This window comes from Sinocyclocheilus anshuiensis, unplaced genomic scaffold, assembly GCF_001515605.1.
Source record: "Sinocyclocheilus anshuiensis isolate Anshui unplaced genomic scaffold, SAMN03320099.WGS_v1.1 scaffold954, whole genome shotgun sequence".
Lineage (NCBI taxonomy): Eukaryota > Metazoa > Chordata > Actinopteri > Cypriniformes > Cyprinidae > Sinocyclocheilus > Sinocyclocheilus anshuiensis.
In genome coordinates this window covers 187,289-207,448 of record NW_015536527.1, presented here as the reverse complement: position 1 = coordinate 207,448, position 20,160 = coordinate 187,289, and the positions used below count along the sequence as shown (strand labels likewise).

Sequence of the window (20,160 nt, the reverse complement as noted above, 5' to 3'; positions counted from 1 at the left end):
TTTAACCCAACCTTCTGGGTAGTAACCCAACCGCTGGGTCAAAACAACCCAATTGCTGGGTTTGTCCCTATTTTACCCAGCACTGGGTTGTATTTAACCCAGCATTTTTTAGAGTGTGCAGTTAATTAGTCATATATTGGAAATGGAAGGTGAGCAGTGCATTGTGGGGTATAGTATTCCACACAGTAGGCCAATCAGCATACAAATGAACATACCTTTAAAGTTCGCATTAAATTAGATTTTAAAAAAAACGTTCAAACATGCATGGTGCACAGAGGACACATTTGCATACTGCAGTATGCTATGACAAACAAAGCGCAATTTATAATTAAACAAGTGCAAGAGAGAAATTGTCATTTCGTTCGATATAACGATTCCACTACAACAATTGCACACAGTGAAGTTAAATGCACACAGACTTACGGTGCTAAAGTTGCGCGGTCCGCACAGTTGCCCTTGAAATCGACAATAAAGCAACATCTCCTCAAGCTGATGCCCCAGACGGTCCAGTAAATGCCTCATTGAGGGCTGCGAGTCTCGAGGAGGAGGCAGAAAGTGATTGAAGTCCAGTATGCGAGAGAAAGGTGACCAGGGAGGCTCGTTATTGGTGCCGTCAACGTGCGATGTAAGTGCTTCTCGAACCGCGGGGGACACCTGCCAGTTTTTCCCGAAGAGACCAAGCCACCGTCCCGCACTAAAGAGGTCCGGCTTCTTCATACGACGCGGCAGTAAGATGTTCTGGTTGCAAATCGTCACAGCAGGAAATAAGAGGCGTTTCGCGTAAACCATGTGCGCCTTGGTGTACACCGGCGACGAGAGCAGGTATCGGACCCGGTTAGAGGACCAAGTGAAAAGCAGCGCTAACGCCGTTAGAAACGCCAGCAGCCACGCGACTCTGCGCGGGTACGAGCCGCTCAGAAAGACGTGTCTCAATCCGTGAAAGGTCGTGTGCTTCAAGAAAAGCTTTCCAGCTTCCTTTAGTGATCCTTCAGTGCGTTGTTTCGGTGCGGCGTCGCCTGGGCACATCTTGGAGTAGGTCTGAGTCCTTTGACGCGCAGTTTTACCTCGGAAGAGACCCTAAACGCTCCAAAGCTCCCCAACACGAATAAACATCGCGCGTTTCTGTTCCTGAGGCGTTTTACATGGGGAACAAATCTGCAGCTTCATCAAAACAGTGAAGTACAGTGCTGTAGTAAATAAGGACGGTAAAATATTATTTCTCCAGATCCAGATTTCCTCTCAGGGAAGCGAAATATAGCCGGTATAAAAGTCTCAACTGTTGCCAGAAACGCACATCTCGCCACATTTTCTTCGCGTCACGCACTCGTTAGGTCCTATGTCATGTAGTAAATCTGTTATGCACTTTAAAGTTCAATTTTCATAAATTCAGTGGAAGTAATTCACAGCTCGTTGCAGCAACAGCGCGAGCTTCATCGCCTCTGCGCGCTCTCAGCTCTGTTCTTCTGTGAGCGCGCTCATCCTCTGCTGCCTGTTACTTCACTGAAGACGCCTTGCTGTAATAATTAACTGTTATAAACTATTTGAGTGATTTATTTTGAGCGCAATAACATAAGACGTCAGATTAAAATTGTCACATTTGTATCTAAATATAGTTTATGCATTCATATAGATAAAATATGTACTGTAGGCCTATATGAAATATAACTATATATGCCAATTCAAATTTATCACTAGGTCATTCTGAAAATAAACATGCATTCGAAATCTGAAATAGTAACTGGCAATTTTTCTTTAAATGAGTTCTGTGTGTACAGTGAGTCTGTTTATGCAAGCAGCAGCCAATCATCAAAAATAGATTCAAGATGGTGCATTATGGTGCTTTTTTACATCAATATAAGGTTCAGTTTTTAATTGCCAGTTGTACAATGCATCATTCAGACCAATAATTGCACTCTCCATCCCTGGTAGACTCTTAAGTGGGCATGTCCTTAAACTCGGGCTGTTAGTCAAGCAGGGAAAATGGGCATGGTGCCCGCAGGTCATGGCCCGCTTACCTTAACAATGTGTTCAAAGTCAATAACCCCTTTTTTCACTGGCACGCTCCGAGAAGCCTCACAAAGGCTCTTGTCCAAATGTGTACATAACAGGACAGTATTGACTTTGTATCTAAATATAGTTTATGCATTCATATAGATAAAATATGTACTGTAGGCCTATATGAAATATAACTATATATGCCAATTCAAATTTATCACTAGGTCATTCTGAAAATAAACATGCATTCGAAATCTGAAATAGTAACTGGCAATTTTTCTTTAAATGAGTTCTGTGTGTACAGTGAGTCTGTTTATGCAAGCAGCAGCCAATCATCAAAAATAGATTCAAGATGGTGCATTATGGTGCTTTTTTACATCAATATAAGGTTCAGTTTTTAATTGCCAGTTGTACAATGCATCATTCAGACCAATAATTGCACTCTCCATCCCTGGTAGACTCTTAAGTGGGCATGTCCTTAAACTCGGGCTGTTAGTCAAGCAGGGAAAATGGGCATGGTGCCCGCAGGTCATGGCCCGCTTACCTTAACAATGTGTTCAAAGTCAATAACCCCTTTATTCACTGGCACGCTCCGAGAAGCCTCACAAAGGCTCTTGTCCAAATGTGTACATAACAGAGGACAGTATTGACCAGAAAGCTGTGCCAAAATAAACCTGTAAACACCCGGATGTGTTCGGGTCTTATCTGAAGCAAATGCTGGTGGGTGGATCTGTGGACATTCAAGCACTGTGTGTGTCCTTGTCGTCATCTAATCATCTGTTTTACTGAGAAAAAATACGCAAGGAGCTATGAATGTCACAAATAAATTACAGCGGAGGTGTCACGATTCACATTTGGCATTTAATTTCAAAGTCGCATCAAATACGTGCCAAGAAGAGCTATTTAATGTTAAAGAGAAGTTGAGGCTCACGAAACAATTAAAACGTTATTTTCAGAGAGAGAACAGATCATGATGTATGCTATCTTGAACGCTATTTTAACTGTAGTGGCACACAAATTACGTTTCTTGGGAAGGAGTAGAAGATTTGTTCTGGCACCTATAACAACCACACTATTGCATTAAGTAATATTTTTGTATTCTTTTTAGGTTACTTGCATACTAATGTGTATTAATTACTTGAATTAGATTCACAATATATATTTTTATAATTGAAAATTATATTTATTTAAAATTTAGAAGTAGGTTTTTAAAAACACAGGGAAAATAAATTTGTGATGAACCAAATATTTTTGTGGCTTTCAGGGCTCAGGCAGAAGGAATAGCAAAGATTCTTCAATCTTTTCATATTTTGGAGGAGTGTGATGTTGGCATGGGACCCCAGTGGCTGTTCGTCACTGCACACCCACATGTTCAACAGTCACAGACACTTTTTTTTACAAGCGTCTTCATCAAAGAGGATGCGGCTCCGCTGTGGGGACAATCACACACTGAGTTACATCAACACTCAGATGAAGACGCAAATTAGTATTCGGCAAAACTTGATCTGCAGCTCGCCGCCAAAGACCAATTTATTACGAACTCAGAATGAATTCAAGCAATGGTTATTTTTTTTCGGGAAAATAACTCCACGTGGTTTGCTGCTGTGGAGGTACGATGTATTATTTTTGATGCTGAAGGGGCTAAAAGATTGGAAAACATTTTATCATATTGGCGAGGATTGAAAAATATCAAAAAGGGTTGGTGCAAGTTTCTAAAGATTTGTATATATATATATATATATATATATATATTCACAGCTTCTTAAATGGACATGCACTGCTCTTTTGTAAGAAAGGGTGATACATCTCCTTTTGGCCTGAAATAAAAAGCAATGCTTTCAATTGTGTATAAAATGGTTCAGTGCTCTAAGGCCCAAAGTGAACCTTCTATAATGGTTGAAAGGCAACCAAATGACCCATAAGAGTTGCACTCTTTGCACAACATTACACTGGGATGCAAAAAAAAGGCATTTTAACACTAAACAACAAGAGAAGGTCTGTCTTGGTACAAATCAGAACATATGTTAAAAACTCTACCCTACTTTGCAGAAATTGTATGTTCAAAGTAATGCCAATCAAGTTATTAATCTGCTAGCTGAGGTGATAGCCAACTCTAGCAGATGGCCAGTGGGTTTAGGAAGAGACTCGAAGAGCAAAAGCATGACAGAGCCACAACTGAGACTGCATTTTATGGGGAAAATCGTTTGCAGCCCAAAATAGCCTTGATGGGGTTGAGTGGTTTATTTCACGGTGAACAAAGGGAAAACAGAAAGCACAACAGCAATACAGCGCCTTCCATTTGGAATGAAATGGCAAACATTACAACGATAGCTCATTGATTTCTCCAGTGAAAGTAAGGCACTCCTTGCCTAAATGAAAGACGCTGTATTTCTTGAGGGAAATTGAATTTGATGAAGTTTGATTTCTTCGTCTTTTGAAATGTGACTTAAATTTTCCATCCCACAATGGAGTCTGTTCAAGTTTGTTTTTCACTGACTTCAATCTTTCATTCCTAACAAATACACACAAATGAGTCAATAGTTGTCATACTGTAAGAATACAGAGCTAGAATTTTTTGAGGGATAGCAGTTTGATGAGAAATAGAGTTCTTATTGAGATCATATTGAATTTTGGTGGAATATTTGGTAAATCTGATCCCAAGTTCAGATATCTTTGAAATCTCATCCTAAACTCTACTTATTCATTATTATATATTGATATATTGTATATTGTATCATGAAATTAAGTGCTATCTATGAGAAATAATTGAGATTTTAAAGAGATCCCATTTACAAATTAGCCAAGTAAATTACGTTTAAATAACAGATTCTGCCAAACACTGTAAACTAGTATCACAGCTAGTTTTGATGGCGCCACTCTTAACGTTCTGCATACTAAACCCAGTCCTCAGTACCCTACTAGTGTATGCTGTAGAGATCTGGAAAGCTGCCTATATCAGCACCCAGGCTGATGCCAAGTGTCCTCTGCGGAGACTCTGCAGCTGTGGACGGAGACGACTCTCACATGTGAAAAAAAGAGACAATTTAGTTCAGATGATGGCAGAGGAGCTTCAGTTTTACGGAAAGAATGGTGAACGAGAGAAGAGAAAGAGAATGAAGGAAAAGAAATAAAATGCTAGACAATGCGGCAGTGGATGAGAGGACAGAATAAATCATGGACAAAGCCAGAAACAGAAAACATGAGCGAGAGAGAGAGTGACTGTTTCTCTAAACCTAATGAGCTGCGCTGTAACGTTTATCAGGAAACCTAAAGAATGTGATTCATATCTAAATTGACTTAATCAGGGGAAAGAATGGTGATGACATTTGAATCAACAGAACAAATACAAGAGAAATGATGCCAGTACAGAAAGATACAGTTTGAATCAAAGAGTCAAAGATGTTTGATTCAAGAGAGAGCACATTCAAATCAGGAGAAATATTTTAAGATGTTTAAATAGAAAAATATTGAAAGGAACATTAAAACCATTTGAAGAAAAAATTATGTTCATGATATCTGAATTAGGATATAGAAATTGTATGTTTAAAACATTCAAAATGAGATACATTTTCGCTAAATCTTCAAATTGAAAAGACATTGGAAAAGGCTCTAATAAACAGAGATAATGATCAATGGCTGAATTTGGAGAAAAGAACATTCAAAACTGCTGAAGAAAAGAAAGAATGTTCAGGATCTGGAGATTCAAATTCAAATGATTAGAAAAATAGTTTTAAATGCTTAAAACAGGAGAAAAAAATGTCTGAATAAATAGAATGTTCAAAACCTTTGAAATGAAAGGCAGAATATTCAAATTCTATAACTGAAAGGACATTCAAAACGTCTGATTTACAGAGAAAGGATTTTTAACACGTTTGAACAGAGAAAGATGAATGTTCAAAACAATGACAGAAATTGCTCAAAACATTCGAAACGAGAAATAATGTTCAAGTAGAGAATAAAAACTGCACAATGGTGCCTAACTAGGTCAGGACGATTATGGTGTTTGCAATATCAAAAAAATATGTCTGGTGAAGTATCTGACTAACTTCTGAAGCAATCTAACATTTTGAAAGGAACCCAACATTAAGGATGCATATATGATCCCCCAAAACTCATAAAACTGAAAAGTTGAAAAAGCCAGAGTTAGAAAGAAACAAGGAAAAAGCATCACTTCAGGGCGAATCTGTGTGTTGGTGAGGCGCGTCTGATGAATGACTCTCAAGACGGCTTGAACTGATTCACACGGGTCCACTGCTCTGACTCACTGCCGATATGAATCTTGTTCACATGACCAACCCCAAAAACGAGCAACAATAACTCATGTATGAGTATAGATAGAAACATCTCCAGAAACAATCTCTGCAATAAATAACACTGTCACTCTCCCAGAATTCCCTGAGAGCCTCTTAAAGATAAACAGCTGCTTCTAACGCACAGATCTGCGTCAGCCTCCCTACAGGTTAGAATTCCCAGCAGTCTGTGTTGTCAGTTTTTCAGAGCAGCGGGACATCAAAGTCTTGCCCCCAGATGCAATAATCTCTGTCGGTGCAATGCTTACATTTAAACTCAATTTTATTTTTTAGAGTTTTTCACCTCAGGTGACCGTGAACATCAGCAATTTCTGCTGTCTTCTCTTGTGCCCCATGAGGAGTTATTTAAGTTTGTTTGATCTCAAAATTGTATTTGAATTAGGACTATATAATGGGGCCTGATTCATTTCCAGAGTCACGTCGAAGGTTGCTCAGGTCTAAGTTCTGTTACGGCGAGGCGAACACTAATAGAAATGAAGCTCAAGTCAGACTTTGAAGTTAAAACAAAAAACATATTTCATCAAAAATGAATGACTAAACGAGAAGGTTTTGTAGACGTCGCTTTATAGTATTCACAATGGATGAACTTGGACGTTGTAATGTCAAATAACGTCGAGCCTTAAACAAGCATCAGACTCATTCAACTCAACATGAATGATCATATTAAAAGGAGTTCACTGTTGTTGCTCACAAGGACACAGACCAGCTTTACAGATGCAGATTAAAAATATAACGGTGCATTAAATAATGTTTCAAGGTCATATGTCAGCACAAAAAAAATATGAAGATATTTTGCATCAAGACTACAATTATTTAGTCTTTATATATAGATTCAATGTTATCGATATAAAATATAATTTCTTGCTTTCCTCTTTTGATTTTAGGAGAAATATGAGCCAGACACATTCTTGACAGTATTTGTGGGATTCACCCATCAACACAAGCCATCTGAACTCATCTAGGAAGCTGCACTTCTCTTTCCACCTGTCTGCATCACGGACAATCTGTCCAAGGTCTATTAATACGGCTCCAGGTACTGTGTGTGTGTGTGTGTGTGTGTGTGGAGGGAAAGCGGATAACAGCAGCTGTCAGACACATACAGAGCAAGAGTAATGAGGCAGGACGTGTCGACTTCACCCTGCAGGAAACACACACTTGTGTGTATTTGCATGTGTGTGGCCAATAGACTTCAACACCTGCTTGACCTCATATCTGAATCACTTCTGTCACTGATCCTGTTCACTTCCAACCAACAGCCCTTTGAATTTAATTTCACTCCAGCATTTTACTGAAAACTTTTTATTTCCTCCAGAATGTCTACTACACTACACAGCTGAGACCAATAAATAGAATCATGGGAACACTTTAGTATAGGGACCAATTCTCACTATTAACTAGTTGCTATTAGCATGCCTATTATTAACATATTGGCTGTTTATTAGTACTTATGAAGCACATATTCTGCATGACCATATTCTACATCCCTAATCCTACCCAGTTACTCAACTTAAATACCTTACTAACTAAAATATTAATAAGCAGCATAATTAGCAGTTTATTGAGACAAAAGTTGTAGTTCGTGGTTTGTTAAATGGAAAGAATTGGACCTTAAAATAAAGTGTGCCCTGAATCATTTTAATACAGTTACAAACAGATCAGCCAGTGGTTAATGAGCCAGGCTTAAACTTCTTAAATAAACTGAATGTAGTCAAATAAAATAAATAAATCAAATAAGAAATGTATATAGTTCTTCAAGGCCCTTCACAGAGTAAATTACAACAGAGTACACAAAATGAAAATAAAACAAACAAGTACACAACATAAATGAACACATCACATGAATAAAAAAAATCAATCAATCAACATACACACCCTAATAAATAATACACTAGTTATTAAGTCTAATTCAGATTCAAATTGACTAAATTTCTATGAAAAAGTGACAAGTTTCACAGACAAATAGAATCAAGTTTCTTTACTGCTCAAAAAAACCTGCAAAAATGTCTCAAAAGAGCTATAAAAACTTCTATAAAATCAATAAACTGTCAAATGACTAGTTCTTCTTCAAGTGCTCATTACATCGGGTTCGTTTCAAACAAGTCTCCTAGCTGATTCATATCTTGTAACTTGTGCACTGAGAACTCAGAAAGACATTTCTGTGGAAAGCAATACACATCAGAAAACATTACTTAAGCACGTATACAAATATAAACAAGTTAGGAAAACACATCTATACATGAACACACGCTTCTCCGGCCTTTAACATCTAATCAGACTCCAGAAATCACTCAGATACTAGAATTCAAGCCTCTCTGGCTCTCTACAGTTGATTTGAGCTGCAGATCTTAGTTTATCTGTCTCAGTTAGGAGCGGCGGAACTGTAACGCGGCCAAGTGGGAATCTCTTTAAAGGTGAGTCTAAAAACATGAAAGCTTTCACATCCTCAACCCAAACACCGCAAATCCTACCTTTTCAGACGGCTGCTGGATATTCTTTACTCAATATGACGGCTGAAAACATTAAGAAGCCATTAGTGAATAAGTAACGAGCCAATTAGCCATGATAAGTGCTTATTGGCACATTTCGGTGTCAGGTCGGGCCCATGTCTCACGCTCCTCCTAATTAGAGACATTTGTGGGATTTTCACCCTCTTTACCCCATTTCACTTTTCATTTTTAGAGCCCATTTTTTACTTTTCAATATTTTGGCCCATATTTTAACACCTTAGACACAGTGGTATGCAGTAGTGTTCTGAAATGAGGAGGCAAACTCCTCACCAGTTTTTTTTATTTTTTTATCAAATGTTAATTCGTGCCCAGCACCATTTTCTTGGTTAAATAAACATTACTTGCACTATCAGAAAAAAAAAAAATAAAAAATTTAAAAAAAACAAATATATATATATATATATATATATATAGGCAGTAACAATTTAAACAATATATTTTTTATTTATGAACTTATGTTCAGCTTTTATTTTTAGTAGTCAACTTTTAACTACTTTTGAATTTTTTTGGATCATCAGTCATCAAAGCACTTTAAATATTGAGATTTATTTAATATTGAGAAATATTGAGACAGAGATTTGAGACACAGAAGGGTTTGTTCATATATCATTCACCTGATTTATATTTTGACAAAAAGTGATATCTAAAATCCCCTCAACCTTTAACTGTAATATGTCAACAAAATTATACAAGTTTTGAATTGTTAATCTAGCTTTATCTAAACGTGTGTTCTGGAAATGTATGCAAAGTAGGGCATATTTAATTAGACATTGGATTATTTGCATATTTCAGTGTTTGGGGTATAACACAAGTTACATAATCAGATTACTTTTTTTAAGTAACTAGTAAAGTAACCCATTACTTTTTAATTTAGTAAAAAGTAACCCGTTACTTTTTCAAATAAGTAACTCCAGTTACTTTGTTTCCCATGTATTGTGTTGCCATGTTGAGAGAAATCGGGAGTAAGTGCAGAGGTGTAGAGTGCGATGCTGAACATGATGCTTTCTGTAGTTCTAGACTAAATATGAACATGTATTTACTCATCTCACCTTCACAAAAACAGATTCAGTATTCCTCAAAATGAATCAAAACAGTCAAATGCAAACTGAGAATATTATACAAACCTGCAATAATTAAATGTCAAATAAGACAAATATCATTTATGTATTTAATCCCATTTTTTAACCAATGTCTTTGCTACTGACCTTCGATGATCCAATTCAACCATACTAAGCAAAAATGACACATTTGTGTTTCATTTTTGTTATTGCTGAATAGTGTTGAACTTTCTTCTCCTGCATCATATTCTTCCTGCAATTTGTTTGAGCTGCACCCTCTACTGTACAGACATGAATTTACATTTCCTTCAGCCTGAGGCTTATTCATTTCACTTTTGGTGTGAAAGGGCTTTCACATTTGTAAAAGAAGAATTTTTTTATATTCAAAACAAACAAGCAAGCCCTGCCCAGATTTAAAAAGTAACTCAAAAGTAATGTAACACATTACTTTCCATAAAAAGTAATTAGTTACTTTTTTAGGGAGTAACGCAATATTGCAATGCATTCCCCAACACTAGCATATTTACACATATTTCAGAAGACTTGTAAGACAAAACAGCTGTCATGATATACTGTGATTAATCTTAATTTAGATTAAAAATCTAAAAAAAAAAAAAAGATCTAAAAAATATTTTTTTTCCTCTTTTCACCTGTTGTGTCTTGCCTTAAATGACTAATAATGACTTGTAACCACTTAATTGAGATATGGATATGAATAAGATCTCTAACGAACATCTGGAAGCATCTTATAGTCACTGGAGAACTTTCTCACGCATTTACAAACCCCTGAAGGACGTCAGAGCAGGCTGTGTGTAGGTTAATTGTTGATTGTCTTGGAGATAATGCGGCACATCCATCACTGAAATAAGTCATCCGGTGTCCCTGCTTTCCCTCATGGCAGGTATGAAAACACGCAGTAAATCAAAGCTCTCAGTGGCATCTGCTCACACATGTGGGAGTGCCGTCATCAGTTTTCTAAGATCCACATCTCGCTCAAGACCCTGAGAACACAATGACGTGCTTTCAGTGCGTTGCCGTTGGCGATGGAGATCATCCGTACACCTCCGGCTTTACCGCGGTAAACAAAGCCGAGGTGCATTCATCACAGCACTATTCTGAACAAGATAAGCGTGGGCATTAAACTCGCAGAAAGGTACTTCGTACAGATTGTTTTTGTGCTGCAGACTGACTGTACGAATTCTCGACTCATCTGAACCACATTTTGTTGCACTTGAACTTTCAAATATCTCGTGAAAATACCAAGGAAGAGCACCTGAAAGGACCGAAATCTCTTTTCTATAAATCACTGAGCAGCAAAAAGAAAGTCTTAATTTTCATTGCCTGTTTTGCCACTCAAAAAATGGTGTTTGGAAACCATCGTGATTGTACAATATAATGTATTTTTGAAAGCATCAAGATATTTAATAAGAAATAATGTGGGTGTGACGATATATTCAGGAGGAATTGATTGGATGGTGATATATTTAATATAGAAATATCAATATTTATATGAAACTTGCATGGTGTACTAGACATGAACTAGACATATATATAAAAAAGTTGTTTTAGAGAGTAACTACAAATTACAGCATATTTTTCTTTACAATGAAATGCAGGGAATCAGGCAATATAAAACCAGAAATAATATTAAGAAAGTAAATAGAGTCATTTCATGTTGTCTTCAATATGCTGTCAACTTCCAAATTCAATCTCCATCCAATAATAAAGTGGTTTTTCTGTGGCGGACTTGAGCCAATGCGCGACTTTAAATCCGTGTATGAACAAATGAACTTGATTCTTCCTTTTGTAATGTAACTCTGCATGCATTGTTGTGATGAAGTTCAGCACTCAATGGACTGATAGTCTTTGTCTGTTGAGAACGTGCAATGTTTTGGTGTTCTGGCGCCCTCTAGTGTTCAGACAGCAACAGTGAGATCAGGTGCATTCAGAAAAACTCAGACACATTAACAGAGACTCATGATCTTTAAACAGTAAAATTACAGAAGCAAGTCATTTGTAGTTCCCTCAGTCATTAACACGGTTTACCGAAGCATCGCTATCACTATTGCTCACATAAGGAGAGTGATTTAAACAAACCAATAATCCTAAATATAAAGTTTTGATATGTAACTCGTCTCTAACACCCTAGCAATGCACAGCAACAATCTTCGTAACCACCCTGAACACCCGCACCTGGAAACCACCCAGAACATCTTAGCAACCACAAAGCAACACTTGGGAGACACTCTGGGCAATACCCTTGCAACCCCTAAATATTATGTATTAAATATGTATTAGAAATGTTTTTCAGCTGCGCACAACCTTTTTAAATAATAAAGGGTTTTATTTTCGTAATTTGAATGCTAATTATTATTTCGCATGACATATTGCTATACAGCATTAATTCAATGAATCTGGACATTTTTAAATAATTAGCTTTTTATATTGGTCAATAGTCTTATTTTATTCATGAAGTCTTTAAAGGACGAATTTTTCAATTCTAGACATACACAACAAAGCCTTCGGTCAAACGCTGGAACCTTTCAATGCAATCGCTGTCATCATCGTTGAATGGCTGTGAAATGAATTGGCATTTCTCAGAGCGCTGCGTACGCGTTTCTAAGGGTTATGAAGGGAACGGAGCCAGGGATGGAGAGAAGCTGGTGTGAAATGTGTCTTCTGGCATTGTTAATATTAGATGAGCTGCTGTCATCAGCACCAATCCTCCGATAAACCATGAAGATCAAGTTAAGATTATACAGTCAAGGTCAAATTAAACACTAGCACACACTTATAAGACACCAAATACAGCATCAGATAAAGTCTAGACCCCGCATGCTTTTTGTCTGTAAGAGTCTTAAATGACAACCCACTTATTGATTCCACATCTATAATTAACTGTATTTCACTCAATAGTTGTTTTTTAACTAGCCTAATTAAGCAGATTAGACAACGTTGATTCCTTCAGCAAAAATAATATGCTTAGAAAGTGTATGGCAAATTAAATCTATCTGACAAGAACTACATAATTTAAAAAAACAAAAGTTACACGGGTAGTTAATAGAAAATAGCTAGTCGTAGAGTCCAGTCCAGATTAGTCCAGTCTAGATATGGCCTGAGTGTCTCACAAGTCTGTAAGATTTTTTCATCCATTTTACTGTTCGTCAGGTGAAAATATTAAATCCGATCACTAAGAAGATTGTTAAGTGTTAGCACGGCTATTGAGGCCCCTTCACAGAAAGTGTATGGCAAATTAAATCTATCTGACAAGAACTACATAATTTAAAAAACAAAAGTTACACGGGTAGTTAATAGAAAATAGCTAGTCGTAGAGTCCAGTCCAGATTAGTCCAGTCTAGATATGGCCTGAGTGTCTCACAAGTCTGTAAGATTTTTTCATCCATTTTACTGTTTGTCAGGTGAAAATATTAAATCCGATCACTAAGAAGATTGTTAAGTGTTAGCACGGCTATTGAGCCCCTTCACAGCAAGAATGATAACTATATTAGCGTCCACATCAACAGACATTGTTGCACAGCATGTACAGTTATGATGTCTGCTGTTTTAAATGCACAAACTCTTATCTCAGTTGGATTCTGATTGGCAAGTTTTCTGGCATAATTCATCAGCTGGACAAAATTGTTCTGAGGGTGATTCCAATGATATCACTCTTCTGTGTCCTTATAGTGTGGTCTTCCCTATTGTCAGAAAATTAGGATGATTATTAAAGGTGCAGAATGTAATATTGACAGGTAGTGGTTGAAATGGGTACTGCAGTCCAAATTCAAAATTTTGGATAGAGTTGTTTCTCCTGCCCCCTCCTGGAAACACAAACAGGAACAAGCGCTTTCCAACAAACAAATCAGACAGGAGAGTGGAATAACTTTGATGGACTTAAAGGGGTCATATGATGCGAGTTCAATTTGTCCTTTCTCTTTGGAGTGTTACAAGCTCTTGATGCATAAAGGAGATCTGTAAAGTTGCAAAGACTAAAGTCTCAAATCCAAAGAGATATTCTTTATAAAAGTTAAGAGTCAGCCACGCCTACCTAAAACGGCTCGTTCCAACACACCCCCACATACCTACGTCACTATGTGGGAAGATTTGCATAACGCCGCCCAAATGCTTGGAGCTGATCCGTGCTGGTCGCTGAGGGAATACATCAACTTTGCGCTGTCGATCGCCGGATCGGCTTTCACCATGGACGAAGCGGAGTCCAGCCCGTGGTTGTCACATGTGGTTGCCGCAAGCCTTCCGGATGCTCCTTCGTCGAAATCGCCGCCCGCGCCGTTCTCAAACCCACCCACCTCTGCTCACTCTAGCCCTCCGGCCGTTCCTCACTCTAGCCCCCGGCCTCTGCTCACTCTAGGCCGCCACCGCTCACTCTAGGCCACCGTGTGTGACGCTGTGTTTCGTTGTGAAAGCGAAACTACTTTGTTTGGCCTTCCAAAAATGGACACGACTAGAAATCAGTGGTTAAATTGTATTTACAACACTGTTCCAGAACACTTCAACCCAAATATTCGCTTGAGGTATTCGGCCAATCATAACGCACTGGATAGCTGGCCAATCACAGCACACCTTGCTTTTCAGACCGATGAGCTTTGTAAAAATCGACGCGTTTCAGAAAGGCGGGGCATAGAGGAGAAACAATAATGTACAGTATGTGGGAAATAATGTGTTTTTTGAACCTTAAACCGCATAAACACATTTCATTACACCAAATACACAAAATAATGTTCTTTTTAGCAACATCATATGACCCCTTTAAACTTGAAAAATTGTGTATAATGATGTCTTTCCATGGTTGAAATAATATGTTCTGATGTTCATTCATGTTTATTTCGTGCTTTAAGTAAATATGAAAAGACGGATTGGGCCACTTGAACTGAGGCAATACAGTGATGTCACCACACAATAAAGAGCCATAAAATGGTATTTATTGTTTGAATTTCTTTAAAAAAAATAAAAAATTTGAAAGCTGAGACCTTGTTTAATACCAGAAGTAACCGGCACTGTGTTGTCTGTCGGCGTGTTGTCAATTTCCTCTTTGCTCCGCGATGTATTTTTTACTGCGTGAGAACGTGTAGTGTGAGAGCGGCATGGTTTGACGGACATAGCAACAGTAACTAAGGAGGGAGGGTTTTTGCCAGGGGTCAAGTGGGAATGAAAGGCGACAAACCTTAAATTGTAAGCTGATGACGTTTTAATATTCCTTTGATCATAGAGATTTTTAGTTGGATGGCAAGGCTTTTTAGCTCGGGTAGACTCTGCAATCTCTGACCCAGTTCATTTAGCCTGCAATATGCTGTGTTTTCCGGCAATTGGCAACCTGGGTGTCAAAATACTATTGGGTAAATTGGCGGTGGGTGGAATACACAAACCAAAAGACAAAAGACTTCTGACACAGAACGCACATTTCAAAGTAGACTAACTGGCTGTGGCATTGTTTTTCATGTAAACAAGTATGTGTATCTTTATTCTAGGTATTATTCATGTCTTGAACATAAACAATTCAGCACAAGTATAAGCAATAACACAGAAAGGAAAATCTTGAAACGTCACAAACAGACATTTGTTAGTCATAACCTACTCCACTATCTGACCTAACAATAGTTAGCTGACCACATGGCTGGGCGTGCAGAAGGGCGAAATGTGAGCTTGTGCTCTGGTGGTGAAAAAAGATCCATATATAATGGAGCTGGAGGAAGTGGGACTCGAATTCTGCCCCAGGACGGAAAGATGAGCAGCCCGTCTGTTTGGCACAGGCCCGCCTCCTATCGACCCGCTCCAGCACTCTTCTAAATATCTGTCAATCGATGAAGACTCGCACACAGTGAACTCACATTCTTAGTGTCGCAAGAATGATTAGCAAATAAGCACTAAAGGCGAGGTCGAGATTAGCAAAGAACACTAGCATTGACTGGCAGAGCTAGCTGATATGAACTGATAAGCTAGTTGAACCACTAAATGTGGATTATATAATACAGTATTTATGGTCGTTGAATGCTTTGTTTGTGTGCATATGGCAGATTATCCATGCTGCACCTTTTAAGTAGGTTGATAATACATCCCATCGGAGGCATCGGATAATAAACACCCATCATCAGAGTGCAACCAGTGGTGTTTAAAACCCCATATGCACTTACCAGGCAGGAGGCTAAATATACTTAAGTGCTCTAAACTGATTCTTCAGTAAGCGCTACCAGATATATTCTCGGCCTTTACGGCGAAGCACCACATAATTCACTCAGCTGAATAAGAGCTTAACTCACGAGAGATCTCGAATGGCGTGAGCGCCGGCTAGAAACCTTGAGATCAGCAACAATGACAAACAAAATGCCTATTTCATAGACAGGCGGCCCTCTTTTCATCAGCGTAAAGGGATTAGCTGCAGACTCAGACTTGCTCTTGGGGGAAGAACGCTAGAGAGATACTCTGCACAGAAAACTCGCATCCTATATCAACGGTTTTCAAATGCTTTGATGACAAGCAGCCCCAAATATGATGATCTCACTGCAAGTGACCTTCCTACAGTAAAATATAATGCAGCTGAATATTTTCATGTATGAAAGCCCATACAATAATACATAGGACCTTTTAAGAAAAAAGTAACAGAAAAGTAAAGATATATATTAGTTAACATTTTTAGGCTATTAAAATTCAATCTTAAAATATAATAAAATATTATATAAGACAACACAGCTAACACTTTCCAAAAGCTTTGATATTGAATTAATGCTTCCAGCTTAAAGCAGTTAATTCCGAAGAAACCAGCTGCAAACAGCGCAGTTTTATCCTTACAAAAACACTATCCACAAAGCCTGAAGAACAACACACAATAACCTTGTCATCATAATCTGACAAATCTATGCAAACACTTGCCGGAGACCAATTTCCACAATGTCAAAACTTCAGCAGCAAGTCTAGAGAAAAAGATCCCTCAAGTGGCCTTCAAACAGGCCAATGTGTTACACAAAAGCAAGCTACACCGTATAATTATCAATCATGAGCAGTCAAAGGGTAATAATGGGGGTCTGAAATGCTGTTTTCATTTGCAATGCTGAACACATAGAATAAATGGCTTCTGATTCCTGTTAGATACAGTGCGAACACCTATTCATCTTCTCTAATGCCTCAAGTGCACAGAGTCCATTTATCTTCTCGCAAATAAAGTCAGCCAGCCACCCTAACAATAGCATGCCGAGAATGGATTGAGCGCCGGGGGCCAAAACTCGACTCCTACTTACTACAAGTCCATCCGGACGCGGTCCTACCTCTCTCCAGTGTTCCGGGCCGCACTCCTTCCCAGCAAATTTGCACTCCAGCAGCATGTCTTCCATGCTGTGACGGGTGCGATTGAAGAACTCGGCGAGGCTGAATCGAGACCCTTGCCTGTCGGGCTCTGGCGCCAAAGGGATTCCCGGCGCCATGTTGTCCTCGTATCCCAACAGTGGCCCCATGAAAAGCAAGTCGCTGTAGCTCAGCTGCGAGCACCGGAACGAGTTGTAGTTGCAGAGCGTGATGGCAGGGAATGTCATGTTCCTGGCATTACGCTCGTCCAGCATGGTGATGTAGTCATACCGCAGGTAGTAGATGGCACGGTCAACCACCTGCATGAGGAACATGGAGATGGCCAACAGGAAGACCACCGCCCACAAGCCCCGGCGGATGCTGAACTTCTTGTCCTCCACAAAGACGTGGTTGGCACCATGGAGGGAGCAGCCGCCAAAAAACGTGGCAACGCTGATATCGGGCACTTCTTCTTCTTCCGTCCCATCGTATGTGTCCGGATCGTCACCCTCCTCCTGGTACTTGCCGTGTTCGCCATCTCTTGACCACACTACGCGCTTGTAGTGATCATCGAAGCTGCCTTGGCGCGAGCGACCAACTGGCTCGTCGTCGGTGCTGAAGGAGATGGTGCATGTGATCCGTACCATGATGTTAAATCAAAAACTGGACAATAGTGAAATGAAGAACACAGATAAAACCTTCTCAGCTTGCTTGGTTACACTTAAGATGTCATTTTGAAGTATTCTAGATGTCCAAAAAAATGTAATGGCCCCAAATAAGTCAATCCAGACTTGATCTTCTGGTTGCTAGAGATGGAAAAGCATCAATGATCTCTTCAGAAATGGTGTCGAGCACTATGACATCCCCAGTAATCTGTCTCTCCCTTCATATCGGGACATCTGAAGAGGAATGGCGCTGTTGGGATGTTATGCACTTCCTGGCCCCAGACTCCCTCCCTCGGACAAGGAATAGTCCCAGTGCAACCTGCATCTGATGTCAGCACCAGATCGCCTTTCATTGCGCATTTCAGCACTTAGGATAATAATCCGGGCAGTTTCTATCACATAATATCTGCTTCATGAATCCAGATGCACAGAGTCATGGGATTTTTCATTAGGTGATAAAAGGCACAGCAGCCGTTATGCTTTGATAAACAGTATATACTGAATGCGTCACTGTTGCTGGTTTATCAGCTCATGAATAAACACTGAAGAGTTTCGAGCAAAGCCAAGATATCAACATGTGTGCATGTGTGTGGCTGTGGCTCAGAGGAAGCGATACTGTACAATATCATGCATGAAAGACTGAAGTACACAAACCCAACACCTTTCATGATATATCTGCGCTTATCTAGCATGCATTTGCTTGACTAAACTTCCCGTTCAATGCAGCTCATAAACTGAAGGGAATTTCAGCACTTCATCAAAGTTTTATCACCTTAATTCATGGAACAAGAGCAGAATCAATTTTGGGGTTAAAGTAATATATATGTAAAACCTTCTTACATACAGTTTTGTGTTCATTTCAAAGGGACCATTTGGAATAAGAATGGATTTATTAATACAAATTAAGTCATTTTCATAGTATTTTCATGAACAAGACCCTTTGAAGGTGATTTGCTGCATGTTTTCTGTCCTAGATTGTGTGTGATTGATTCTGGTCAGATCACAAAGATTCAAGGGTTTATTTTCAAAGCACAGTGATTGGAAGCAAACTGGAGGCATTAGTTTTAAGACTAGCTGCCTGTCTTTAAAACATATAGTTTCTCGTTGCACAGCTGCTCTACTGATTGATCTCTATTGACGACTATGACAGCCAGAGTTTTTTATTTATTTTCTTTGACTGGATGGACAGAATTCAATAGACATAAACTGGACTATGTAGGGGTGGAATTAACAGAGGTTTGGATGCAATGGAGGAAGAACAACTCTTTGTGGCAATAGTTATAAAATGAAACTTAAATACATTTCACAGAAGCATGACACTGTTTTCCAAATGTTGCATTTCCATTAACAAGCTATATTTTCCAACAAGAATGTATAGCATGACAAAGCACATTTTCATTAGCCATTCTTACTGAGATCCAGATAAAAACTGATTTGAATAAAAATAACTTCAATAGCAACATTAATCTAATAATCTTCAACAAACTACCTACTCAAAGTAGTTAAACTACAGTAAACTTGCACTTTTGAAAATACTATTTTTCTTAGTTTTCATAATGTTTTGGTAAGGAGCTTGCAGTGTAATCTTTGTAAGCTTTGCTGTAGTTAGCTACTTTAAATTATGAACAGCTTCTAGCAACTAAATGTTAAAAGTAGCTTCAACACTGGATAGTTATAGGTCGTCAATCCATTTAAATGCCCTTGTAAAATGACCATTTCAAAACTGGAGATTGTTTTAGACCAATATCCATTAAAAATAAAAAGCTGCCAAATGTAAAGTGTCCAACAGATGGCAGCAGAGCTCAGCGTGTGAATCACCCAGACCTCCTGCAAAAACGTCTTCCGTGTCGATCCCACAACACTTGAAAATGCAATCAGCCTGATTGCCTGAAGCTGCCAGTGAAAATGAATTCTCAACACGCTCGTATATATTTCCCAGGTCTGCTCCAGTGCTCCTCAACAGGTTTCTCCATGCTCCATTCAATCTCCCTTCACTCTTGAGGGAGAGTATGACTTACTGAAAAAGTGACTTAAAGGAACAGTACACTGAAAACAAAACAAAAAAAGTGAATAATTTATGACTTCTCTTCAGGTGCTTTCTTGCTAATTACCAAGTTGTACTGGTTAAGTCAAGCATCACTATTGTTATTTCTCATACTTGTGGTCATCCACACATTTCGCCCTAGTACAAACGCAAGTAATGTCATCTTCAGACACTAGGGGGCAGTAGATACGCTGCTGTGTGGTGACTCCGTGCCTTGAGGGCGGGTATGTCATTTGAAGCGCATGGAGATGGTCCATCATTTCCACTCAAGACCCTCTCAACCGACAG

The 20,160-nt window shown here is 38.8% G+C and overlaps 1 protein-coding gene across 1 annotated transcript in view; it reads right to left on the bottom strand.

Moving 5' to 3' along the window:
* Positions 1–17,810, bottom strand: part of LOC107694416 (acid-sensing ion channel 1) — a 48,064-nt gene extending 30,254 nt beyond the window's left edge. The window contains exon 1 of the mRNA XM_016494107.1: positions 17,148–17,810. Within this exon, the coding sequence (XP_016349593.1) occupies positions 17,148–17,810 (663 nt within the window). The remainder of the gene's footprint in view (positions 1–17,147) is intronic.
* Positions 17,811–20,160: the final 2,350 nt, after the last annotated feature.